Raw genomic sequence first — 26959 nt, 5'->3', positions numbered from 1 at the left:
AAATAAACTTCAGCTCCTTAAGGGGAGGAGAGGACAGAGAGGAAGGAAGGAAGAAAGAGAAGAGGGAATTAGAAACTAAAGGGCCTATCCATCAACTGGAGAATGACTGAACAGATTAGGATATACGAACATAACAGAATATTACTAAAGTGTAAAACATGGCAAGGGACAATTTCAGAGAATCTAGAAACACTTGTATGCACTGATGCAGAGTGAAGGAAAGAATACAATTAGAACGATGTAAAGAAAAAAAAAAACTTAAGATTTAAGACCTGTTTGATCAAAGCAATGACCAATCATAAGCCCAAGGAGGACTCACGATAAAGCATGTTATCTATCTCCTGACAGAGACAGAGATAAACATTTTTAGAGATGGCCTCTACTGGATTGGTTTTATTTGACAATCCTTATTTATTACATGAGCTTTTTTCTTCTTCATTTTAAGTGATGTGGAAAAGTAAAACTAAAAACTATTATGCCAAAAAGAAATGGAAAAAAGACAGGACTAAAACTTTTTCTTTTTTTTAATGCAGACAAGAGAATGGAAGGAAGTTCAGAAGGAAGCAAAGACAAATTGGACAGTTCTGAAACTATGTTGACTTTATTACATACTTTTTTAAAAAGTAAAATGTATGGAACAGAGATTCAGTTTCATATATATTCTTCTTATGTTCTATTTTGTATATGGAAACACTCATTTTGGGGGTATGTGTCAAATTTAGAATAAAATAAATTACATTAAAAAGGAATACAAGGACAGTCACTACATACTTCAATATTTGTCAATAAAGTAAAATTTTACTTGTCCACTTCTGTAATCCAGAAATAGCAAAAGAATTTAAGCACAAATTGCCTATTTGCCTACCAATAGCAAATTTCCAGGAAAATTTCACATTTAAAAAATATAATAAAAATTTTCTTTGATCACATATTAGACTGATTGAATGTTAATATAGCTTCCTGAATATAAAATAAAAAGAAATATCTAATAGTAGAACCTACTTCTTGGACACTGGACACATAATTTCCTTTTGTAATACTCAAGATACTATCAATTCTATGTTGTCCATTTTTAGTTCTCATTTCTGATTTTCAGCAAAGCAACATGCTCATTATCTGACCTACTTTTAAATTTGGATTCAGAATCATGGTAAAATAGTATATGAAAACATGCCACAGACTCACAGAAATCATTGAAAAATTACTTTTATAGTAAGAATAAGGCCTTTTTTAAGATCTAACCCAGCTATGTTCATTTTGCAGATGGGAAAACTAAGTTCCACAAAGTTTAAATGATTTACCCAATGGTTATACAAATAAGAAACGGCAAATCCAGACTAGGTGGCCAAGTGTCCAGATTAACAAAACATGGATCGTTACACCACCTCCATGACACGACTATATAGCTAATGTTTTCTTGCAGCACTACCACTTCCTCCGCTACCACTCCCAGGACCTGCCACTTAAAAAGAAAAAAAAAATTTTAAAGGGTAAATATCTTCTTCTGCATCAAAAACAGAATTCCAAATTTTTAGAACCAGGATTCAAATGAATTCAAAACATATTTATTAAGCATTTACAATGTGCAAGGTACTGTGGTAGGTGCCAGGAATATAAATGCAAAAAGAAAAAATAATTTCTGCCTCAAGGTACCTTTCTAGAAAGATAATACACGCACACAGTTAAGTAAATACAAGGTAATTTGAGGAGAAAAACGGCTAACAATTTGGAGATAATTAGGAAAGACTTTAAGTAGGAGGTAACACCTAAGCTGAGCCTTTAAGAAAACTATAGACTCTAAAAGGCAGAAGAGTAAAGAGTGAAAGCACTGTAGCCATTGGAAGCAACCTATGCAATAGCTAGGATATAGGAGATTTAATATTATATTCAGTACCACCTGCTCACACTGCCTATCAGGCTACACAGTGGAGCCCCGAGCTCACCCCATCCGCCGCGCACGCGCCCTCCTCCCCCCCTACCGCTGACTAATCGAGCGCAGAGCTGACCCCACCCTCACTCGATGCAGCGGTGGTGTCTGCCCCTGGAGCGAGGGGAAATGACGGAGAAACTCTCCAAGAGTGTGAAGATCGCTCCGGGAGCGGTAGTGTGTGTGGAGAGTGAGATCAGGGGAGATGTGACCATAGGCTCCCAGACGGTGATTCACCCGAAGGCCCGGATCATCGCGGAAGCTGGGCCAATAGTGATTGGGGAGGGTAACCTCATCGAGGAGCTGGCCCTGATCCTCAATGGGTATCATGAAAACATCCTCCCAGACGCGGAGGGCCAGGAGCCCAGGCCCATGGTCATCGGCACCCACAACGTGTTTGAGGTTGGCTGTTGCTCCGAAGCCATGAAGATGGGAGACAACAACGTCATCGAATGCAAAGCCCACGTGGGGCGGAACGTGATCTTGACCAGCGGCTGCATCCTCGGGGCCTGCTGCAGCCTGAACACCTTCGAAGTGGTCCCCGAGAACACCGTCATCTACGGGGCTGACTGCTGGCGCCGGGTGCAGGCCGAGAGGCCTCTGCCCCAAACGCGCCAGCTGGATTTCCTGATGAAAATTTTGCCCAACTACCACCACTTGAAGAAGATCGCAGCCCCCGACAAGAGCTGAGCGAGCCGGGAGGCGGCCCCGGGGGAGGCTCTTCACATGCCCCTTCATCATCGCTGGGGTAACCTGGCTTGCAGCTCAGCTGGCCCCTTGGCCCCGGCTGTAATTAAAGTGACCTCCAGGCCTCGTGTCCGCGGAGACAGGTCGGCGGCCGGGCCGGCCTCTGCCCCTTCCCCTTGGGGGCCCTTCTGTGTCTGCCTCTGCTCCCATCCCCCTCGTCCCGTGCTCCCCTCCTTGTAACAGGCACTAAATACAGAAATAAAGACAGTGGTGCCCGCGGTGGATGGTTCACACGACAGGCTCCACCTCTAAAAAATACATATATATTCAGTACCCAGGCACCAGGGCCTGTTTAGCTGGAATGCAGTGTGTGTGTGAAGGGAAGTAAAATGAAGTATATCTTGAAAAGTAGGAACCAGATTTTGGAGGGCTTTAAATGACAAACGAGGGGTCTGTACTTTATCCTAGAGTCTATAAGGAGTCACTGAAAATTTTATTTTTTGGGGGGGTGGGGAGGGAACACATGGTTATCCTTGTGTTTTAGCTACGGGTAGGATGGATTGGAGAGGTAAGAGAATAGGAAAAACAAGGAGCTAATTATGCTGCTATTATAATAATTACTGTCTAGGTGAGAAGTGATGAAAAGCAGAAAGTGTGATAAGACTTGACAATTGATTGCATAAGGTGTGGTCTAGATTCAGAGGTTATTAAGCTGGGGGACTGGAAGGATGATATCTACAGTGTGCTAAGGAAGACATACAGACAAAAACAGCATTATCCCTTCCCTCTAGGAACCCTATTCCATTGTAAATAATTATCTGAATATACCTCCAAGACTCTATACAGGGCTTTATCTCCTCTCAACCTAGGAACTAAGTACCATTTGTATGACTCACAGACTCCATCATCACCTGTAAGAAAACTATTCACGGGGCAGCTAGGTGGCGCAGTGCATAGAGCACTGGCCCTGGATTCGGGAGGACCTGAGCTCAAATACGGTCTCAGACACATATCACTTCTTAGCTGTGTGACCCTGGGCAAGTCCCTTAACCCCATTTCCTAGACCAAAAAAAAAAAAAAAAAAACCAAAGAAAAAAAACTATTCTCAACCCTACTACAAGTCCTGAACTTCAGTCCAAAATCCTTAACTAGATAGCTTAACACCTCTATTCCAGTGTCCTATAAGCTTGAAAACTCAACTTGTCCAAAACATAATTCACTGTTGCCTCCCCTAAATACATTCCTTGAAACCACCTAATATCTGAAGATACCATCATCCATTTTACTAGGCACCTACCTAGGTCACTGGAGTTATGCCTAACTATTCCATCTGCTTTTTTAACTTTTAAAAAAGATGTTTCCTAAGATGGTATAGTAAGGCCAAAAAAAATAGCCTAGACATCTTTTCAAGAAATCATAAAAGATGACTGCCAAGTTCTCTCAGAATAAGAGGGCAAAATGGAAAATAGAATTCACTGGTTAACCTCCTGAAAGAAATCTCAAAATGAAAACTCCCAGGTATATTATACCAAAACCCTAAGCTCCCAGATCAAAGAAAAATAAAAATAATGTAAAAAGAGAAATATAGCAAAAATATAAAAATTCACAGTTAAAAATAAGGAGCTACAGAAAGAAACTGTGAAAATATCAGGCATGGTGAGGCCTAGTGAAGCCCAGGTCCCCTGACATAGATCCTAGAAAAGCTCAAAAAATAAAAGAAACAATGGAAAAAAAAACAAAACAAAACACGAAGAGAAACATGTACGAGCTCCTCCAGCTAGTCCATGATTGAACAAAAAGACTTCCAGAATCTTGAAGACCTTAGGAATTTTGAAGTGGAGAAAAAACTAGATAAGCAAAAGCCAAAGCACAGACCCATACCAAAAGACAAGGTGAGATCAGCACCCAAATAGCTCATCACCCAGGCAACTCTATGCCTATGCAACTTTTTAGAGGCCCAGGAGAAAACAGGACCAAATCAGCACAGCAGCCAGGCAGGCCCAACAAAGGGACAATAATACAAAGCAAAGTATGTAGGGCTTAACAGCTAAGGAACCAGCGCCCAGATAGCCCCAAAGGAGACAAAGCATAAGATGAGGCCTGATCAGTGCCCAGCAGTGTACCAGCACACAGGGAGCACAGCACATCGGATGCAAACAGCATCAGTGAAGGTTATAATAGGAGACTGGGCCAGACCATCATTAAGGAAATAGAGTGTGCAACACTCCAGCAATTCAGAACCTAGAAGCCTCAAAAAAAGGACAGCTCTGCCCAAGGTACAACTGGGAAAGGGGCCAGCTTGGCACCCAGCAGCACAGTACTCAGGCAACCCAGAGCCAAGGTAGTCCATCATGCCCAAGCCACAGCAAGATAAAGGGTCAGGAAGGGATATGGGGAAGGGGAATAAGTATTTATAGAGTGCCTACTATGTGCCAAGGCATAAGTAATTTATAAATATTATCTCATTTGTTCCTCATAACAACTGTGCAACAGTTATCTCCATTTTACAACTGAGGAAACTGAGGCAAACGGGTTAAGTGACTTGCTACGGTTAGCTTACATAGCTACTAAGTCTCTGAGGTTGAATCTGAATTCAGAATTCTCTGCCTCCTGGCCCAGAATTCTGTCCACTGAAACATCTAGCTGCCTCTGGCAGGTAGCACATACAAAATATGTAGGTCCAGGGAGCCTCTTACTAGCACAATAAACAATATGTGAGTGGGACCCAGTCATGCTCACAAAACAAGGGACAAAGCTAAATGCAGATTCAAAATTGTGCCAGAAGGAGAAAGAAAAGGAACAAATGCCAAAACCTAATTCAAGAAGGAGGACGTTGACCTAAAACCTAGTAATTCCTACAGTCAATCAGTCAATAAGCATTTCTTTTTTTTTTGAGGCTGGGTTGGGCTTTATTGTCAGGAGAACTCTTTGGGCGTTAATAGAAGGGACAACAGTTGGACTCATGAAGCCACAGCACCAGCAAGCCAGGGGCCCCTTCCTCTTCCAGAGAGCTCTGATGCCTAGCCTCCAAGCCCTAGCTGCCACTTGCCTTTCCTTGGGAGGCAGCTTCTCAGATGGGCCTAAGTCTGGGGGCAAAGATAAGCAGGCCTGATCAAATGACCCTACATTCTCCCACCCTAGGTATTCCCTACAGGAGGGAGAAGAGGACAATGAGAATGAAGATGCAGCCCAGGTCTCCTGGATTATTGGTGGAGGTCAACATGCATTTCTTGCTTGGGCCAGTCCCTGAACTCATAAATCCTCTTCCCACATTGGGAATACCCACACTGGCCTAGGCAGCTGTTCTCAAACAAAAGATAAAGTAGCAATAATGCCCAGTATCTTCAAGTTGGAACCATTCTCTTCAGTAACCCTATGCTACCTTCCCAGGGAGCCCCCCAAGTCCATGGAGATCAGCAGTCTCAGGGCAGGTACAGGGGACCAAGAGCTCAAATGGAGAAATTTTTAATGCCTCGGTAGTATACTTTCCAGGGAAGTACACCAGATAATGAGGTTGACTCAGTGTTTGGGAGCCTCCAAAGGAAAGTGTGGGAGAGAAGAGACTGACTACCAAACTGAAGGTCTACAGAACCGTTGTGCTGACCTCACTGCTGTATGCCTATGAAACCTGGACAGTCTACCAGCACCATGCTAAGAAACTGAATTGCTTCCCTTTGAATTACCTTAGAAAGATTCTGAAGATCACCTGGCAAGATAAGGTATCAGACACTGAGGTGCTTTCTCAAGCTAAACGGCCAAGCATTCAAATTCAGCTACTACAGAAAGCACAATTCTGATAGGCAGGCCACGTTGTTCGAATGCCAAATGTACATTTCCCTAAAAGACTATTTTACAGAAAACTCCCATGAGGTAAATGCTCACATGGAGGTCAGGAGAAGTGATACAAGGAGGAAACTCTCAAGGGCTGTCTGAAGAACTTTAAAATCAATTGTGAGACATGGGAGACACTGGCACAAGACTGTTCAGTATGGTATGCCCACATTAAAGAAGGCCCTGTGCTCTATAAGGAAAGCAGAATTACAGTAGCTGAACAAAAAAAAAATATGAGATTTGCAAATATAGGGACATCTCTACTCCAAATGCCCACATGGACTATTTGTGCCTGACCTGTGGCCTTCCAGGATCATATTGGTCTGATCAGTCACAGTTGGACCCACTGTACGTGATGTCATTTTGGTCCTCTTTGAGAAAGAAAGATAACCACTAAAAATCTACTATGTGCCAGTCACAATTCATATTCATAGCCTTGGGGACACAAAGAAAGGCAAAAGATAGTCCCTGCCCTCAAGGCGATCACAATCTAATTGGGGAAGATAACATGCATGTACAAAAAAGTTATATACAGAATAAATAAAAAATAATCAACACAGGAAAGACACTATAATTCAGAGGGGTTGGGAAAGGCTTCCTGAAGAAGGTAGGATTTTAGTTAAGACTTGAAGGAAGCCAAGAGACAGAGATGAGGAGGAAGAGCATTACAGGAATGGAAGACAGTCAGAGATGATGCCCAGAGCTGAGAGATGGAGCATTGTGTTCTGGGAATAGTAAGGAGGCCAATGTTATTGAATCAAAGAGTTTGTTGGGAAAAAGAGGGCAAAAGACTGTAAAAACACTAGAAAGATAGGTAGAGGTAACTAGGTTATGAAAGATTTTGGGAAAAAAAAAAAAGAGAATTTTGCATTTGATCCTGGAGGTAATAGGGAGGCACAGGAGTTTGATGAGTTAGGAAGTGACGTAGACCAGAACTTCAACAAGTTGGCAGCTGAATGGAGGATGGCCTGGAGTAGGGAGAAACCTGTGACAGGCTAGTGCAGGTGTGAAGGATAAGGGTCAACACCAGAGTGGTGATAGTGTCAGAGATGAGAAGGGGGTATATACAAGAGACATTGCAAAGGTGAAACTGACAGGCCTTGGCAACAGATTAGATTGAGTTTAGTGGTAGGAGGCATAAGGGATAGTGAGGGATTGAGGATAACTCCTAGGTATCCTATACAGTAATAGGAAGATAGAAGTGGGAGGAAGGTTTTAAGGTGAAAGGTAATGAGTTAAGTTTTGGACACAATGAATTAAAAATCTCTGAAGGACCACCAGATCAAGATGTCTGAAAAGAAGTTGGAAATGAGAGACCAGAGATATGTAGAAATGTTAGGGCTGGATAAATAGATTTAAGAATCATCATCATAGGGATGATAATTAAATCCACGGGAGCTAATGAGATCACCAAATGAAGATGTATAGAGGGATAAGAGAAGAGGGCCAGGACAGAACTCTGTGGAAATCAAATGTTAATGGGCATGACCTAGATGAAGATCTAGGTAAGGAAACTGAGAAGAAATAGTCAGATGGGTAGGAGAACTAAGAAGGTGGTGTCCAGAAAATCTAGGGAGAAGAGAATATCAAGGAGAGGAGGCTGACTGACAGTGTCAAATGCTACAGAGAGATTAAGAAAATCAAGGATGCAAAAAAAAAAAAAATGAACCTAGTAATACTTTTGGGCAGCTAGGTGGTACACTGGATAGAGTGCCAGGCCTGGAGTCAGGAAGATTCATCTTCCCAAGTACAAATCTGGCCTCAGACGCTTCCTAGCTTGTGTGACCCTGGGCAAGTCACTTAACCCTGTTTGCCTCAGTTTTCTCATCTGTAAAATGAGCTGGAGAAGGAAATGGCAAACCACTCAAGTATCTCTGCCAAGAAAACCCCAAATGGGGACACAAAGAATTGGACACAACTGCAATGACTGAACAAAAAACAACTACTCTTAGCTACCACATCCACAATCAAATGTTGCCCGCACATATCAGCCAAGAGTATAGAAAGGAACAGAGAATGACACAAACACAAAGCCTCAATGCAGGAAGTGAGACTGCAGATATAAGTAAAAAGAAGAAAATGCTATAAAGAAATGCTTTGGACTGTGAGAAACTAACGGGCAAACATAGAAGAGACTAACTACACATGTCCAAATAGAGTCTAGGAGAAAAGTGTGTACTGGCCAGGAGAACTACAAGAGTACCTAGAAACAAGAAATGCAAAATTCCTGGGGGTAATTCTGTTCTATTTTGATAACCTTAGAAGGAAATGAAAGGAAACTAGGGAAGGAAGAAGGAGAAAGAGGAGGGAATAACAGGTAGGTAGGAAAGAAGAGAAAAGACAATAAATTGGAATAAAGAGTGGTAAATCTTACCCAAGAATTGAATTTCATGAACTTCAGAATGTACTAAACAGAAAGAATCTCCATCAGGCAACAAGAAATATTAATATAATGAAAATTATATGGAAGGAAGGAAAGGAAGGAGGGAAAGAGGGAGGAGGGGAAGGAGGAAGGAAGGAAGGAAGGAAGGGAGGAAGGAAGGCAGAAAGGGTAAAAATCTGTGATAAAGGGAGGGCCAAGGGGTATAAAAGAGGCAAACCAGAACAGAAACAGATCCCTTCAATTATCGATCACTCATGTTAAGCAACCCTTCCTGGATCACTGTCTTGTCATGGCAGAGGGGCTTGCGTAACAACGAAATGATGAACAAGTCACAGTGGAGAGTTATAACAAAAAAATGATCAATCCACTGGAGAAGGAAATGGAAAACCACTCCAGTATCTTTGCTAAGAAAACCCCACGGACAGTATAAAAACGCTAAAAATGGAGGACAGAAGAGCCTGGTGTGCTATTATGGTCCATGGAGTTATGTACATCAGACACAACTGAACAACAAGTGTTAAGCAAACCTCTTGGAAATATAAAACTGACAATCACAAACACAGACATGAATGAGATGAATTCACTGACAAAACTGAAGAGGAAAGGATGAGTTAGAAAGCAGGATCCAACAACATTTCACAACTGCTTACTGTTAATTATTTATAAAAAATAGTTAAAAAATAAAAGATTCACAAAGAATTAAAATTGAGAGTTGAAGCAAAATCTATACTACTTCAGATAAACTCAGAAAAACAGGTCTAGTAATTATGAATTCTGACCAAGCAAAAATAAAAAGGAGATAAGCAGGAAACTACATTATGCCTCAAAGATCCACATGGTATAGCATCCAATTACTTAAAGGAAAAGTTAATCCAATTGGAGGAAGAAATAGTAAAACTCTAATAGTAGGAGACCTCAATATACCTCTTTTAGACCTAAACAAACCAACAAAAAGAAACACAAGAAATAAAGGATGTGAATAGAACTTTAGAAAAGTTAGAGATGATAGCTAACTGGTGATATTCAACGGGAACAGAAAAGAGATTCTCACTATGTTTGTACCTTTACAAAAACTGATAATGAACTAGGGAAATTAAAAACCTCAAAAAAATCAGAGAAGCAGAAATACTAAATTTATATCTTACCAACCACAACATAATAAAAATTATATTTAATAAAATGTTTTTGAAGAAAGGTAAATAACAATAAAATAGTATACAAAACTTATCAAAAATAATATACTAAAGCCAAAGCAGTCCTTAGGGAAACATTTGTATCTCACCAACAAAAGAAAGAACACATCATTAAATTAAGCAATGATTTTTTGAAACTAAAAAAAACCAATAACCCTAATAAAACACTAAAGTAGAATTTCTGAAAAAGTCAAAAAAGTTAACAAAATTAAATAAACTTAAAATTTGTTTTGGGAAAAAATAGTTTGATTTTTGAAAAAGAGATAAGTTGTTTTATGAAAACTGAAAAAGGAAAATATAATAAAACTGGTAACTTACATGACATGGATGAATATTTACAAAAATATAAAATACACAGATTAACAGAGGAACTAAATTATTTAAATAAATCATTTATTAGAAAAAAATGTGAACAAGCCATAAATGAACTCCTAAATCACTTACACAGCAGCCATCATAGTCCAGACTCCCAGTCCCTCATACCTAGCTATTACAGTAGCTCCTTGATCAGGCTCCCTGCCTCAAGTCTGTCTCCACTCCAATCCCATCCTCCATTCAGTTGCCAAAGTAATCTTCCTAACTTCACAACTCAATAAACTCCAGTGACTTCCCATTACCTTCAGAATTGAATACAAAATCCTTTGTTTGACATTTACAATCCGGCCTCCCCTAGTTACAATCTTCTTTCACTCTATTATGATAGGGACTAGCCCTCTTGAGTTCTTCACACATAATGGCTACCCCATCTCCTCCTCAACTTTACCTTCTGGCTCCATGGCTTCCTCCAGGTCTCAGAACATTTCCCACATCCTACAACAGAACTTTCTGTTTCCCCTTCCCTGACCAGTGTCTTCCCTCTGAGATTACCATCCATCACTCTCTCTTTCGCATGTATATAATTGTTTGCCTATTGACTCCCCAAGTTAGAATGTAAACTCCTGAAGGGTTTTGTACCCCCAGCCCTCAGCATAGTGCCTAGCACATCAAAAGCACTTAATAAAATGCCTGCTGACTATGCATGTAATGAACATTATTGAATGCAATGGCATATTATTGCAATGTATGAAAGAGTGAATATAATGAATGCAGAGAAACATGGAAAAACTTCTGTGAATTGATGCAAAGTGAAATAAATAAAAACTTGAAAACAATATACATAATGATGATAATGGTGATGGAAAGAACAACTTCAAAATAGCTGAAACTATACTGAACACTGTGAAACTGTAATAATGATGAGCCTTCGCCCCAGGGAAGATTTTGAAAAGTTACTTCCCCCACTTTCTTTGCAGACATGAGGGATTATAGATGTCGAATACTGCACACAAGGTCAGACTTTTTTAGATATGTTGATTAGTTTTGCTAAACTATTGTTTTGTTTTAATTGTTTGTTGTAAGGCATGGCTCTCAAGGTAAGGAGGGATGTATGAGGAAATGCAGGTGGTGTAAATAAAAGTTATCAGTTAAAGTGTTTTTTTTTTAAAGGAATTATATCTTTAAATCCAAGAAATGGCCTCAAAATACTGCAAGTTAAGGCTTCAATTATATAAATGTCCAACTGGTAAAAGCAAGTCATAAAAGAAAAACTATCTACTTAACTACTATGTTAATTTGTAAAACGATTTCTGGATACTGTGAAAGAAAAAAACACTTGAGTAAAAAAAAAAAATTTAAATCAGTTACCAAACTACTTAAAATAGAATATACTGACTTCAGAGTCAAATGTGAAAGATGAACAATAAATTTTTAACGAATGTACTCATGAAAGTAACAGCAAATGGTATTATCATAGAGAAAGGATAAAAATATTTGTAATTACAGATCAGTTATGCATGTAAGTATATGTTTCCAAAGCCTTAGCTCTGGAAGTTCAACCATGGCTTAGTTGGATTCTTGTCTTTGGTCAGTACAAACATGCAATTAAGAGTCTCTGTCATAGTATTGATTGTTTAAACTAACCAGCTTCCAATATCTGAAAGTTTAAGTACAAAAGGACTATTAGAATCTAAAAAAAGCGGGGTACATTAGAAACAGTCTTCTGCAATAACTCAGCAAAAATGAACCGCACACCAGGCATTTGTAAGCAAATGCGTCTAATTTGTTATGACTGGATCAAGATATCAATGCCCTATTCAGACTACATATTCTGAATAGACAAAACATAGCAAAAAATCTTTAGTCCCTAAGTAAAATGGGGAAATTGGTTTAATTACAGTAAATCCTATTAAACCAACCTCTTTATAAAGAGTGAGAAGAGGGACCACTGAAGGCTCTAGAGAATATAATGAATGCAAATTTTAATTAGGGTACACCACTGGCTTACTATAATCTATTAATTAGCATTCCTAGTTACTACAACTCATTGCAGTGTTTCAACTTTACTTTTAAATTGTACCTTTCCTTTTTTGGCCCAAAGTTGCATACTCTTAGCTTTGTAGTAGTAATTACAGTGTATGCAAGAAGAATCAAGTGCTGCCAGCTTCAGTAAATGTTTAATTAGAACAGAGGATAAAATCTAGAAAAGTCAATGTTCACCCTTCTGCAGTTACATAGCTTTTCTGGCATCATAATTCCCTGGACTACTTCGCTTTCAAAGAACCAAGAATATCCTAGAGTTTTCATTAAATTCAAATGCATTATCTTTGAAAACAGCCTAATAATTAGAAAGAGGGGAAGACAAACAGTTTCAAAACAGGGCAATTAACTAGATTATTTCAAAATAAAGGAGTATGCGTGATTATTTTCTTTGATGTTAACGTTAGTATTTTAAGCCTTCTAATGGTAATACCCAAGTTATGAACGGGCATTTTACTGAAGACATGGCATGAAACATTTATTTTTGCTCTTTAATTTCTGAGCACCCAAGACATACATGGAACAGAGGAGGAGAAAAAACAGTGTCAAAGCTGATGACCTCAATTCAGTTCTTATATACTTACATATAATATCCATTTAACAAAAAGCATTACATAATCAGTCCTTAGGAAATAAACCACTTAAAAACAAATCTACTTGGTATTTTCCTGTCATGTGTATTATTTTCCTTAAGATTTACCACATTAAAAAGTTAAGATTATGAGCTGAAATTAAGACATTAGACTGTGAGTTCTCTGAAAGCAGGGACTGGACTTTGCCTTTCTCTGCAGAGTGCCTGGCACACTGGGGCCACTTAATAAATGCTTGTTTACTTGACTTTAAAAAAAATTCCATTTAGATGGCTAGAATAGGCTTTGATTTTTTTTCTTCATCAATTAATCCATTTGAAGTTGGATGGTATCCTGATACATCCATATTTAACTATTAAATACCTTACAATGCATAATGAGGAACTAAGATACTCAAAATACACAAATGTTATGAAATCAATTTTTAAAAAGCAAGAAAATGGCCCAACAGGTACGTTGTGTGCGGTATGCCCTCACCTATAATTTTTTAAATTAGAGTGTCACATAGGGCACTGAAAAGTTAACTGCTTTGCCTAAGGTTAATCTCACAGGTGGTATGTGTCAGAAGCAGACCTTGAACCCTAGGTCTTCCCAACTCCAGGACCATCTCTCCATACATTATGTCACACTTGCCTATCTGTGTATATATGTACATATGCAAGTGAATGTTATGTATGTGTATATGCATAAATATACAGCCTTGGTATCACTCTTTCTCACTCTACATATCCCATCAGTTGCAAAATCTTGCTGTATATACCTTCACATCTCTCACAACCAATCCATTCTCTCTACTCACTGCTTAATTGATGCCATCATCATTTCTCACCTACATTATTGCAACATCCTCCTAACTGGTCTCCCTGACTAAAGTCTTTCCTCACTCCAGTCCATCCTACACATAGCTGCTAGCGTGATTTTCCCTTAGTGAAGATCTGACCTACTCAAACAACTACTCAATTCCCCTATCAATTCATGGGCTCTGTATGGTCTCCAGGATAAAATATAAACTGCTTCATTTAGCTTTTAAACCTTTTCAAACCTGCTGCAAACCTATCTTTCCAGCTTTATTACACATTGCTCCCTTTCTGCCACTCTACATTCCAACTAAACTGGCCTTCCCTCTCTTCTTCACCCACAGCACTCCATTTCCTGCTCCATTCCTTTGTACTGGTAACCCCTCACCCCCAGCCCTTTAATGCATTTCCTTTTCTTCCTCATCTCCAGCTCCTCAGACTCTCCTTTCTACAAGACACAGCCCAAATATCTACTTCTACATAAGTCTTTCATGGTCTCCCCATCATATCTCTCCATGACTACGTTGTATTTATTCTGTATATCAATATCTATCAGAATGAGCCTTAAGAGTACAGAATGTTTCATTTTTTTTTTGTACCACTCATATCTAGCATAATGACCAGTACATGCTAAGTAAAAGCTACTTCATAAATTTCTGTTAATCCACATGTGTGTAAGGTAAAGGCAGTGCACCAAAGTGAGTGAAAGCTGATCTGGGACTCAGAAGACCAGGATTCAAGTACCACCTTTGATATATACTACCTCTAATCTCTAATGCCTCAGACATCTCTCTAAGTCTATAAGTAACAGAGAAGAGATACTGATTAGCACTGATAGAGGAAATTCCTCACCTCACTTACAACAATGAAATTACAAGTATATTAAAATATTTATAGACATAAATCCACACATCTATCTAGTTTTACAAGGGACCTCTGTAATTGTTATTGTTGTTCAGTTGTCTCTGACTCCTCATGACCCCATTTGGGGTTTTCTTGGCAAAGATGATGGAGTGGTTTGCCATTCCCTTCTCCAGTCTAATAGGCAAACAGAGGTTAAGTGACTTGTCCAGGTTCACACAGCTACTGAGTGTCTGAGGCCGGATGTAAACTCAGGTATTCCCAGTGCTCTCTCCACTGAGCCACCTAAGCTGCACGAGCCACCCAGTAACATGCTACTATTAAGTTAATATTAAGCTACAAAAGCTTAAAACTGCACTAAGACTTATGGAATGCCCTGTATATATACCAACAAACACACATATCTATACATTTGAAGTATTTTATGCCTTTTCAGACAAAAATGGTGCAGGAGATAGAACACTGGGCCTAAAGTCACAAAGACCTGAGATCAAATCCGGCCTCAGACCCTTCCTAGCTCTGTAATCAGGGGCAAGTCACTTAACTCCTATTTGCCTGTTTCCTCATCTGTGAAATGGGGATAATAATAGCATCTACCTACCAGGGTTGTTGTAAGGTTCAAATGAGATAATAAATGTAAGGCATTTAGCTCAGTGCCTGGCACAGAGTAGGTGCTATATAAATGCTAGCTATTATCATCATCATCATTATAAAACAAAAAAAAATATACATACAGCAAAAGCAGATTCTTCTTTATAGTAACATATAGTAATAAGTTATTTCATTTTTTGTAAAATTGATCAAATCTTTACCATATTGATTTTTATAGTTCAAAATCATAACATATGAATATTCAGAAAATACAGGACATGTTTTATGTTTTGAGAGTATGTGGCAATGGCCACCAAGTACCAAAGGTACTTTGCTTTCATCAGCTAACATTATGTAATAGATTACATTTTCCTTGTCATGGACTTTCTGAAAAATTTGTCCTTTCCAGAAATGGCATTCCAAAGCACCAACAAAATCTTCAAGAAAAAGTCAATATGTTTGAGGACAAGGTGATCTAGAAAATTACTATAGGAAACCATCACAAAGTAATTTTTTTTAAGTAGAAACTGTTTTTTCTTAAGAGCCTATGATTTTAAAATAACCAAGTGAGAGTTATATAATTATTGAATATACATAGTATTTATGATGGAGAATAAAGCTAACCACCACAACTGTAAATTATGTTTAACAATACATGCATGATACGTACAGAAAGCAAGAATGTTACAATACTTCCTTTCCTTCTTAGCAACATGCCAAGAGCCAGGTGAAGTTTCAAACAAATCACTTAAGTAATTCACAGTCAATACAGAATATATCAAAAAATGATGTGATTTATGCATTTATAACATCAACGGCAAGCCAACTGCTTTAAAAAAATAACTCTCACAAAGAAAGTTTAGCTTTTTTGAAACAAAACACTGAGGCTCACAAGTTCAAAGACTGCTCCCAGAAAACCTTTTAAAAAGAAGTTTATTTTAGGTTTCTGTTACTTGAACCCTAAAGTATATATTCACACTTTTAATGTTATAAAACATCTGCAAAGAGAGATAAATGACACAATAATGAATGAAGCATAATTTATATTACCTCGAAGGGTAGATTAGCACTAAATGAACAGCTTATGAAATTGATAATACATTTGGTTCTTGACCTGGAATAGCTCATTATTCAAATATCTAGCCAATTCTGTTTTTTTTAAATATAAGTTAACATTTTACATTTTTCTTTTTCTTGAACTTCAATGAATTAAGGAGCCAAAAGAAACAGGCTGTCTAATCATCTTCAAGATCAAATTATATTAATATCACTAAATAAAATAAACATTTGTTTGATAACTTATAGCTGATACTCAAATATTGAAATTAAATATTAAAAAAAAAGGGGGAGAGGCAGCTAGGTGGCACAGTGGATAGAGTACCAGCCCTGGAGCCAGGAGGACCTGAGTTCAAATCTGGCCTTTAGACACATAACACTTACTAGCTGTGTGACTCTGGGCACTTAACCCCAATTGCCTTGCCAAAAAAAAAAGAAATTAAATATTAAATTTTCAATTACTATCCTCAATGTTATATTGTTCAACTGAAAACAGCTCAAAGTAATGCACTCAATTTTAAAGAAGACTGTGCTATAATTCTGGACATTTGGGAAAACAGAAGATAACTTTATATGCTCTCAAATGCTCTAAGCAATGGATGCCACAGCTTGTGATACAGTATATTCTCATTAGAACTGAGAAAAATACAACATGCTGAAAGGAGAGATTCAAAGGCAGTTCTCAAAATCAAAAAGAAACAAAATAAGCAGAAAAGTGATGTAAAATGGATTAAACAAATGGAAACAAAGTAGCAAGATTGAGAAAATGAGGCATTTAGGAAAAAAATTAAGAAACAGGTGGGCAAAAAAAAAATAAAGATGGCATGAAAGACAGGGACAAGTGGGAAAATAAAATGTGATTTCATTTCATATAGATGTGAATTCAGTGCACACAGATAGATACTATCTATATATATATAGTATAGTATATAGTATAAGTATAACTAACCTGGTTTTCCTATATACTATAGTATAGTATATATTATAAGTATAACTAACCTGGTTTTCCTCTTGCACAACTCTATATTGTTCCTTCCAAACAGTGATTTTGGAAGCTTCATCTTTTCTCAGGGCTCGTTCTTTCTTCAACTCTGGACTCCAAAAGGTCTTGATGCTATTCATTGAAGAGCTCAATTTACTCTCTTTCACTTCTACGTCCTTACGTAACAGATCATTTTCCCTCAACACTTCCTTCAATTGTGTCTGTAGATCCATAATTGTGTTATCCCTTGCCTGGCGCAATGAATGAGGTACAGTGGATGCCATACTCACAGGAGGGAGGTGATGTTCTCCAAACGCTATGGTGTCACTGGCAACCCCACTGCTAGCAATATTGGGGCTGCTGCCCATAGCAGTCATCCTAACACCATAAGGCAGCCGACCCCCAGAACGGCCAAGTGTCATGGTGCTTTTAGGTGTATCTGGACCCATATTTTCATGGTCACTTAAGTACATAGGCCCTGATGTAGCATAGGCAGCATTTAAGGACTGGATATTTTCCATTGAAAGAGTTTTACCACTGCCACCTCCAGTACTGCTTCCAGAACTCCCTCCTGTGCTATTGGTTCGACGGTGACCCAAACGTGGGGAACGAGGAAGCCTCGGTGAACGCCCAGGACTCTGACTGCTTGGTTCAACTTTGCCAACTGAACGAGCACTCCCATACATGGCTGCACAAAGGAGTGAGATGTCAAGACAGATTTAAAGCAGAAAGTATGGAACTAGATGAGGTTTCTCTATGGTTATGAGTCTGCTTAAGGCTAATCAGAATTAATAGATTCCCAGTTGTCCATTCTTGAAATCATATGCTCATGATGTCTGAAATCATATCTGCAAGAAAAGGAACACACAAATACCATGTTAATAGACTTTCCCCTAAGAAATCTTTAATTTCTACCAATAAGGGGGGAAATAAAAGCATTCCCTATTACCAATTCCTCTAGGTATTCAAATACTAATTAAAAGTGTATTTTATTTTCAAAGGAATCATCATGTAATATTCCAAAAAGCCCTCTGGCTGTGGAGGAGGCCTCTCTGAATTCTATAGGACTTAAGCCACAGGCCACCTCCTTTCTAGGAATGCCACCTCCCAAAATTCCCATCACTGCTTTTGGAAACCTTCATGCTAAAAACTTCTATCCCCATGCTGTACACCCAGAGTGTCAAATTTGAGACCCAACCAAGATTAAAATGGAAGTGGGAAATGTTTAGCAAAATAAATAAAAATACAATATAACACAGATAATGTTAATTTGTGGTTTTTCTAAGTCAATATGTAGCCCACAGGGATCCCTTTCTATTTGAATTTGACTCCACTGCTGTACACAACCAGTCCTTACTGGCCAATCTCTGATGCTTCCACATCAGCAACATCAGAGGTGAAAAACCAGACACTCTCAATTGAAGCCCTGTCTTCTTTTTATAAAAAACCACAACCATGACCAGCTTTGTTGCTGCCCTAATGGTCAGATCTCTCCAGTTCTCCACCCACTGCTCTAGTATAGATATATTATCTATCCACTGGCCCTGTTTTGGAGGTGTCAGCTCCCATTTCCAATGTCGAGGAAGGGAGAAATATAATCCTAGTTTTTAAGGTGTGAGCCCCCTGCCTCAGTGTAGGAGTTCAGCATGCTTCCCTGGAAGAGATAAGGCCCAATTGTCTTCCACACTAATTAACATGAGGGACTGGAGAGTTGAAACTAGGTACACCGTGGCCAAAAGACAATCCCTCCAAAGGACCATCAATAAAACTCTTCTCTTCCCCTAGAACTGACCAGAAGACCATGGCCCCTGAGGTCCAGTAAATTCTTTGGTTCACTAGTTGCTCTCTTGACCAGTGGTCTGTCCTTTTAGCCCTGGATATCCCCTAAGTTTTGAGCTTCCTGTGCAAGTTAAAATACTCCTATAAGAAATACTATTCCTTTTAATATCATTGACCAGAAGTTAAGTATTTTGCCCAAGATCACACGGCTAGTAAATGTCTGAGGCCTCTTTTGAACTCACAAAGATGAGTCTTCCTCATTCCCAGCCCAGTGCTCTATCCACTTTACCACCCAGCAGTGGATAAAGCCCTAAACCTAGTCAGGAAGACTTAAGTTTAAAACCAGCCTCAGATACATCACCTCCCTCCTGTGAGTATGGCATCCACTGTACCTCATTCATTGGCAAGGGACCCTGGGCAAGTCACTTAACCCTGTTTGCCTCAGTCTCCTCATCTTTAAAATGAGCTAGAGAAGGAAATGGCAAACCACTCCAGTATCTCTACCAAGAAAACCCCAGATGGGGTCACAGAAGAGTTAGACATGACTGAAACAACTGAACAACAAGTGACTATGTGGGACTGGGTCTAGAAATAACCACAGGTCATCCCAGTGATTACCTTTTCACGACTAACCTGGCACCTAGTCTTACATCCTAAATTTTACTATGGAGCAAAACACAGAACATAACAGTTTACAAAAACAGAAGGGGATGGGGAGGTACACAGTGAGTGTGGGCAGGCTGTAAGACTAAGATATAAAGTTGGACAGTCTTGAAGATCATATTTTCCAGCCATTCTTAAATTTTTTCCACTCGCAACCCCTTCAGTGTTTCTTAATTGGTACAAAGGATGAATCCAATATGCAGAAGGTCCTTCTTTAGATCTCATCATATTTTCAATCAAACTTATGGGGGTACAAAGACAAGAGTTTCACAAGAAGCATGGATACAGAGGTGTGGATGGATTGTGATCTGAAACATTTATGAGAACTTCTAAATCAATAAAATCACAGATTCATTTGAGTATTATGAATCCCAAAGTACAGTCCAAGCATTTTTATTATACAAAATATTTTTCTATCAATAAATCAATAAGTATTCACTGAGCACTTGCTACATACAATTTATGTGTTAAGAACCAAGGATAAAAAGAGAGAAGTTGTTGTGAGCCAAGAATCAGCACAATGTGTGTTAGCCCCTCCATAGTTCCACAATGCCAACCAACAAGCAAGGAAGTTGGGATATAGACCAGGAACAACTGGGATTAATACTGCACTCAGCTGGGGGTCCTTTGACCAAGAGGAGTATAAAAGTGTTGGTGCCAAAAAAAAATGTTGGCATTTGGATTTGTTTTTTTTTCCATTCTCAATAAGAGATCCTGAGGTTCCAGAGACCCATCTTGCTTTTTCAATCTTTTTGCCAACTGCCTTCTTGTCAGCAGTTTTTTTTAATCTTCTGAATTTTTTTTTTATTCACCTGGATAATTGCTCCTACCCAAGAATTTTGCAATGGTTTTTAGTAAAAAGACTGTTTATTTAAAGTCTGGCTCTGAGTGGTCCACTGTACCAGATGCAGGAGAGCAACTCCCACAGAAGGGAAATGGACATTGCCCTCAAGGTGTTTATATTCTAATGGGGAAGAGAACATGTACATGAACTGACACACATAAAAAATACATACAAAATGAATACAAGATCTCTTTAGAATGAGGTAGGTCAGTGGTGGGTGGGGAGGGAGAGACCAGGAATGATTTATAGAACTGGAAAAGGTATTAGAGGTGAGCTAGGCCAAAAACTTTATTTTACAGATGTGGAAACTGAGGCCCAGCATAAAGCTAGTAGGTGGGAGAACTGATATTCAAACAGATCCTAATCCAAATACAGTGCTTTTTCACTAGCCCATGCATAAAAAGGTGGCAATGCAACTGAGTCTTGAAGGAAATCACTGAAACACATGAGCTTTAAGATATGGGAATATTATATTAAGGAAGTGTTAAACTTTGGATTAGGTTTTCTTTACAAATTTGTGGATCCCTGGAAATTATATCAAGATATTAGGACCAGCTTTTAGATATGCAAGAAGTGATAAATCTCTTTTACTTGTACTCATAGGTAAAATTGTAGAATTTAAGTGCAAAAGTCAGAGTAGTTGTGTGCCACCCATATTATTCACTAAAATCTTACTGTTCCCATTTGTTTAAAATTCTTCTATGAATACTAATATGATTTTAAAAATTCTCTAATGACTTTCGGCTCTATAAGTTAATTTCCTTTTCACATGGTATAAATGAACATGGCTTCTTGATGTAAGAAAAGCATAATATGAAATACCATTTTTGATGGAGCAGCTGCTGATATGACAACATAATAGGATTTTTTATGCACTACATTTTAGCACGTTCAGTGTGATTCAGCTCTCTATCTTCTCTAAAACATAATAAGTTTCAGTATTGTTTTGATGTGATATTTTATAGTATGGTTTCTAAATTGTACTTTGAGAAAGATGTGATGGGCCCAAGTAGGATTCAGCATGTTTGCAACAATCTTATAACCCGTTAGTAAGAAGTGGCATAATGGATGATTGGACAAGGAGGTGCTGGCCTGGTCATGTACCAGGTCAATGAGGGCTAACAGACGGACAGCCCAAATGCTGCCTTGGTACTCATGATATGTCTGCTGGCTTGGAAATATGATGAGACCTAGAGAAAGATCTTCTGCATACTGGATGATCCTTTGTACAAGTTAGACTAGATGACTTTCAAGACTGTCCAACTTTATATCTTAGTGGAAAAATGTTTTCTTTTTGGCAAAGACCTTTTCCTGTTGAGGACAAAATGAATGTGATTCCTAAACTCCTTTGCCTGGAAATATGTAGGACATGCCCCATATTCTAAGATTAGAGAAATAAAAATATTTAGACAATCCTATCTCAAAACTTTGAAAGATTTATGTTATTTTGCTAATAAATGATCAGGGACATCATTCAGAAGGACTCTTCCTCACCTCCCACAAACAGTGAGGCTGCACTAGCTGATCCTAGGACCCAATCCACAGGCTTACAACAAAATCTAATCCCACATTCCAATGCCCCTTCCAGACCCCAGCTCCAGGCTGTGGAAAATTCTTCCAGCATCAACAGAGAGGCAGGGCTACAGCAGTGATCATGGGCAGAACAAGACAGACAGTCAGCACTGAAGTGGGCTACAAAAGATTGCTGTAAGACAACAGAAGAACAGAGAGAAAGGAGCAAGATGTGTGTCTGGGCTTAAACTCAATATCACTCCAACTCTCTCCTCCTACAGAGCCTTGGAGAACCAAACAGAAATCAAACCCCCAACACCATACAGCAGAGCTTTGCCCAGCCAGATAACTGAGGAAATAAAGAAGGTGGGGCAGGGCACCAAGTGAAGACACCACTGTGTGTGGGGTCTGTTTTTTGTTTATTTGTTTTTGGGAGGGGAGGGGTTGGCCACTGTGCAGCACTCTACCAGGCCTGAGGGAAAGAGCTCAGCATCCAACTGGTGTTACTTTCATCCACCCAAAAGCCACCCGGGGTAGAGACCTAGGCTGGTGATCTGGGAATTGCCCAGCATGGAAGGAGTCTGAGTTGCTTTGAGATCCAGCTCCCAAAGAGGGTAAGGAGTAAGAAAGTAAGCAATAGGGAGAAATAAAGGTAAAAAGAAAAAAAAAAAGACTAAATCAGTAGAGGAAAAATTAACCCCCCCAAAAAAGTGGCCTCCAGGTCTACTAAACTGATTAAATCCTGCAAAACAAAGGAAAATGATCCTCCACTTGAGATAGAAAATCCTATAGAAGGTGAGACCCTAGGACTACAATACCCTGATCGTGATAGGTTCAAAAGAGAACTGAGAGTCATAGGAACAGAATTAATAGTCTACAGAGCAAAAATAATGGACAGAATATAAAAATTAGAATCTATAATGGCAAATCTCGCCAAAGAAACAAAAAAGAGAACAACCAACTGGGAATGCAAATAGTGACTGACAGCAACCAGTATAATATATGCCAACATGCTGATAGGACCAGAACATTCTACCCTGGGATGCCAGCAAGGACCACAAAGAGCCAGTACTCTGAATCACAAAGATCCAGGGTGGTACTCAGCCAGAGAAGTGGAGGTCAATTCAAGAATGAGGGGGGGAAGGGGGGGGGTGTAGCCCACCCAGGGCAAAACACAGCAAGACCAACCACCCTACCCAAAATTCAACAGGAGATGGAAACAAAGCCCCAATTCAAGAACTAAAGCTGGAGAAAAATAAAACAAAGAAAACACCAACTACACTCAAAAATTGCTAATCTAAGGGGGCAGCTAGATGGCGCAGTGGATAGAGCACTGGCCCTGGAGTCAGGAGTACTTGAGTTCAAATCTTAGCTCAGGCACTTAATATTTACTAGCTGTGTGACCCTGGGCAAGTCACTTCACCCTGACTGCCTCACCAAAAAAAACAAAAAACAAAAAAAAATTAATAAAAGCTATTTTAAAAAAAATTGCTAATCTAAAACCATAACAACAAGCTGAGACTCAAAAGAAAAAAATGTATTTTCCACAAGGAAAATTAATTTTCCTACATGAATACCTAGAAGAAATGTAGCAAGAGATCTTTTTAAATGAAGTAAAAGCTCTAGAGGAAATAACTGATAGATCATGCAGCTTAGAAAGTAGGTAGGGCTTATACTGAAGAAATGCAGTCTCTGAAAGCTAGACTAAACAAAAGAGAAATTAATGACACCATGAGACAGTAACAAATGTAATAATAAAATTTTACAAAGATTCTTTAAAAAAAGAGATTTTAAGATATCTAATATCAAAGAAATCAGTGCACCTCCCTGACAACCATGATTTTTTTAAAAATCCTGGACAACATATTTCAAGAAATCATAAATGAAAATGGCCCAAATCTCTTTTAAAAAAAAAAAGAACCTACTAATATTGTCTCTTGAAAGGAATTCCAAAAGAAAAAGTTCTGGGAATGCTATTGCCAAAATCCAGAGCTTACACATCAAAGATAAAATGCTGAAAACATCCAAAAAGAAGCAATTCAATTACCAAAGAATTACAGTCAGGATCACACAGAATCTGGAAGCTTCTGCTAAAATAAGAGATCTTGGAATACAGTATTCTAAAAGGCAGAGACTTACAACCAAGTATAACTTACACTGAAAAGCTCAATATTATAATCCTACAAGGGAAAAAACATACCTTTAAAATAACAGAAGATATCCTAGAATTTCTGATGAAAAGACCAGAGCTAAGTAGGAACTTGGAAATACAAATACAAAAGTTCAAAGAAATCTAGAAAGCTAACTTTATTTCAGCCATTAGAAGGCACTATAAAATGATGTAGTACTAACATTCCAATAAAGGTTTCCCTTCAGAATCTTAATGTCTTCAAAGAGTATCAAAGGGATTAATTTAAATAAGAAAAACAGAGGTTCTACAACTGTAAAAAGAAGAAGGTAAAATGAGAAAGACATTAGCATGAAAAAGAAGACATGCGCAGGGGAGGAACTTGCTCTCATAACTAGTGTATCAGAAGAACATACAAAGAGGAAGGGGTAGGTGGAGAGAAAAGTACATGAACCTCACTCTTATGTGAAATAGACAACAGGCCTATTGAACTAAAAAATAAAGTTAGGAGCTGATGTGATGAATAAAACATAATAACCAATGGTTATTGGTTAATTTGATTAAAAAAAGGAAGAAAATAAAATGACCAGTATCAAAAATGAAAAGGGTGAATTCACCAATGAAGAGGAAATTAAAGTAATTATTAAGTGCTATTTTGTCCAATTATATGCCAATAAATCTGACAATCTAAATAAAATGGATGAATATCTACAAAAATATAAATTGCCCAGATAAACAGAAGAGAAAATAGAATATTTCAATAACTTCATCTTAGAAAAAGAAATTGAACAAGCCATCAATGAACTCCCTAAGGAAAAATCCTCAGGGCCAGATGGATTCACAAATGAATTCTACCAAACATCTAAGGAATAATTCATTCTAATACAATATAAAATAGTTGGAAAAATAGGTAAAGGAGGAGTTCTACCAAACTCCTTTTATGACACAAATATGGTGCTGATACCTAAACCAGGAAGTGCCAAAACAGAAAAAGAAAATTACAGACCAATTTCCTCAATGAATATAGATGCAAAAATTTTAAATAAAATATTAGCAAAGAGTTCATAGCAACTTATCACCAGGATAATACATGATGACCAGATGGATTTTATACCAGGAATGCAGGGCTGTTCGATATTAGGAAAACCATCAGCATAACTGACCAAATCAACAAAAAAATTAACAAAAATTATATGATTATCTCAATAGATGCAGAAAAAGCTTTTGACAAAATACAGCACCCATTTCTATTAAAAACACTAGAGTGCATAGCAATAAAAGCAATTTTCCTTAAATTGATAAGTAGTATCTATCTAAAACCATCAGGAAGCATTATCTGTAATGAGGATAAGCTAGAAGACTTGCCAATAAGATCATGGGTAAATCAAGGATGCTCGTTATCACCACTGTTATTCAGTACTGTACTAGAAATGTTAGCTTTGGCTATGAGAAGACAAAGAAACTGAAGGAATTAGAACAGGCAATGAGGAAACAAAACAATCACTATTTACAGATGACATGATGGTATACTTACAGAATCCTAGGGAATCAACTAAAAAATCACTTGAAATAATTAACACTTTAGCAAAGTTGCAGGATATAAAATAAACCCACATAAATCATCAGCATTTCTACATATCACCAACAAAGCCCAACAGGAAGAGACAGAAAGAGAAATTCCATTTAAAATAACTGTAGACAATATAAAATACTTGGGAGTCTCCCTAACAAGACAAATCCAGGAACTATATGAACACAAATATAAAACATTTTCACACAAAGTCAGATCTAAACAACTGGGAAAATATCAGTTGCTCCTAGGTAGGCCAAGCCAACATAATAAAAATGACAGTTCTACTTTAATTAATTTATTCATTGCCATATAAAATAATTATTTTATAGAGCTAAGAAAATTAACAAAATTCAGGAAGAACAAAAAGTCAAGAATACAAAGGGAATTAATGAAAGAAAAAAATGTAAAGGAAGGTGGCCTGGCCATACTAATCTCAAACTATATCGTAAAACACTGATCATCAAAACTATCTGGTACTTGCTAAGAAACAGAACGATGATAAAAAAAATTAAAATTTTAAAAAAAGAAAAGAAAAGAAATAGAGTGGTGGATCAGTGAAATAAATTAGGTAACACAAGACACAATAGTAAATGACCATAGTAATCTATTGTTTGATAAACCCAACTCTATTTGACAAAAACTACTGGGAAAACTAGAAAACAGTATGGCAGAAACTAGGTATAGACTAGAGATTCCTAAACTTATTTGGGCTACCACCCCCTTTTCAAAAAAAAAAATTACTCAGCGCCCCCCTGGAAATCTACATTCTTTAACCCTTTAACAGTTTTTTATTTGCGTCATTTCAAAAGCATACAAAATATTTTAAAATGACACATCTTAAATTTAATAATTTATTGCAAATTTGCAGGATTTTTTTTCCTGCACTGAAATTTTGATGATGCAATACTGCATCAAGTAACTACAAAGCAGGCCTGCACAACAGACAGCCTGCCAAACTATTTTGGGCAGTTGTAAAAAATGTAGAAGATATAAAACAGGCCTGCGTATTTTGTGAACAAGTCATTACACGTGCATATTCCTGCCAATGCATACTGGACTTCCCGACAATGCACAACACACTTGCCTGCCAACACTTACTTATTAAGACTTGTTGGCGGACTTGACCACTGATCGGTTATAACTTGCATTTTGTGTGTTTATTTGGAAAGTAATGTAATCACTATGACTTTAACTCTGTTACACAACA

General features: G+C 38.1%; 1 protein-coding gene and 1 pseudogene across 7 annotated transcripts in view; one reads left to right on the top strand and one right to left on the bottom strand.

Moving 5' to 3' along the window:
- Positions 1-26959, bottom strand: part of ERC1 (ELKS/RAB6-interacting/CAST family member 1) — a 370818-nt gene that overhangs the window by 321405 nt on the left and 22454 nt on the right. For all 7 annotated transcript variants that reach the window (XM_027857322.1, XM_027857320.1, XM_027857325.1 and 4 more), the window contains exon 2: positions 17271-18101. In XM_027857322.1, the coding sequence (XP_027713123.1) occupies positions 17271-17939 (669 nt within the window). In that variant the 5' untranslated portion in view covers positions 17940-18101. The remainder of the gene's footprint in view (positions 1-17270; positions 18102-26959) is intronic.
- On the top strand, positions 2057-2617 carry LOC114039548 (annotated as a pseudogene).

The sequence above is a fragment of the Vombatus ursinus genome, unplaced genomic scaffold, assembly GCF_900497805.2.
Source record: "Vombatus ursinus unplaced genomic scaffold, bare-nosed wombat genome assembly UNPS02012082.1, whole genome shotgun sequence".
Classification (NCBI taxonomy): domain Eukaryota; kingdom Metazoa; phylum Chordata; class Mammalia; order Diprotodontia; family Vombatidae; genus Vombatus; species Vombatus ursinus.
This window is presented reverse-complemented; position numbering and strand designations above follow the sequence as displayed.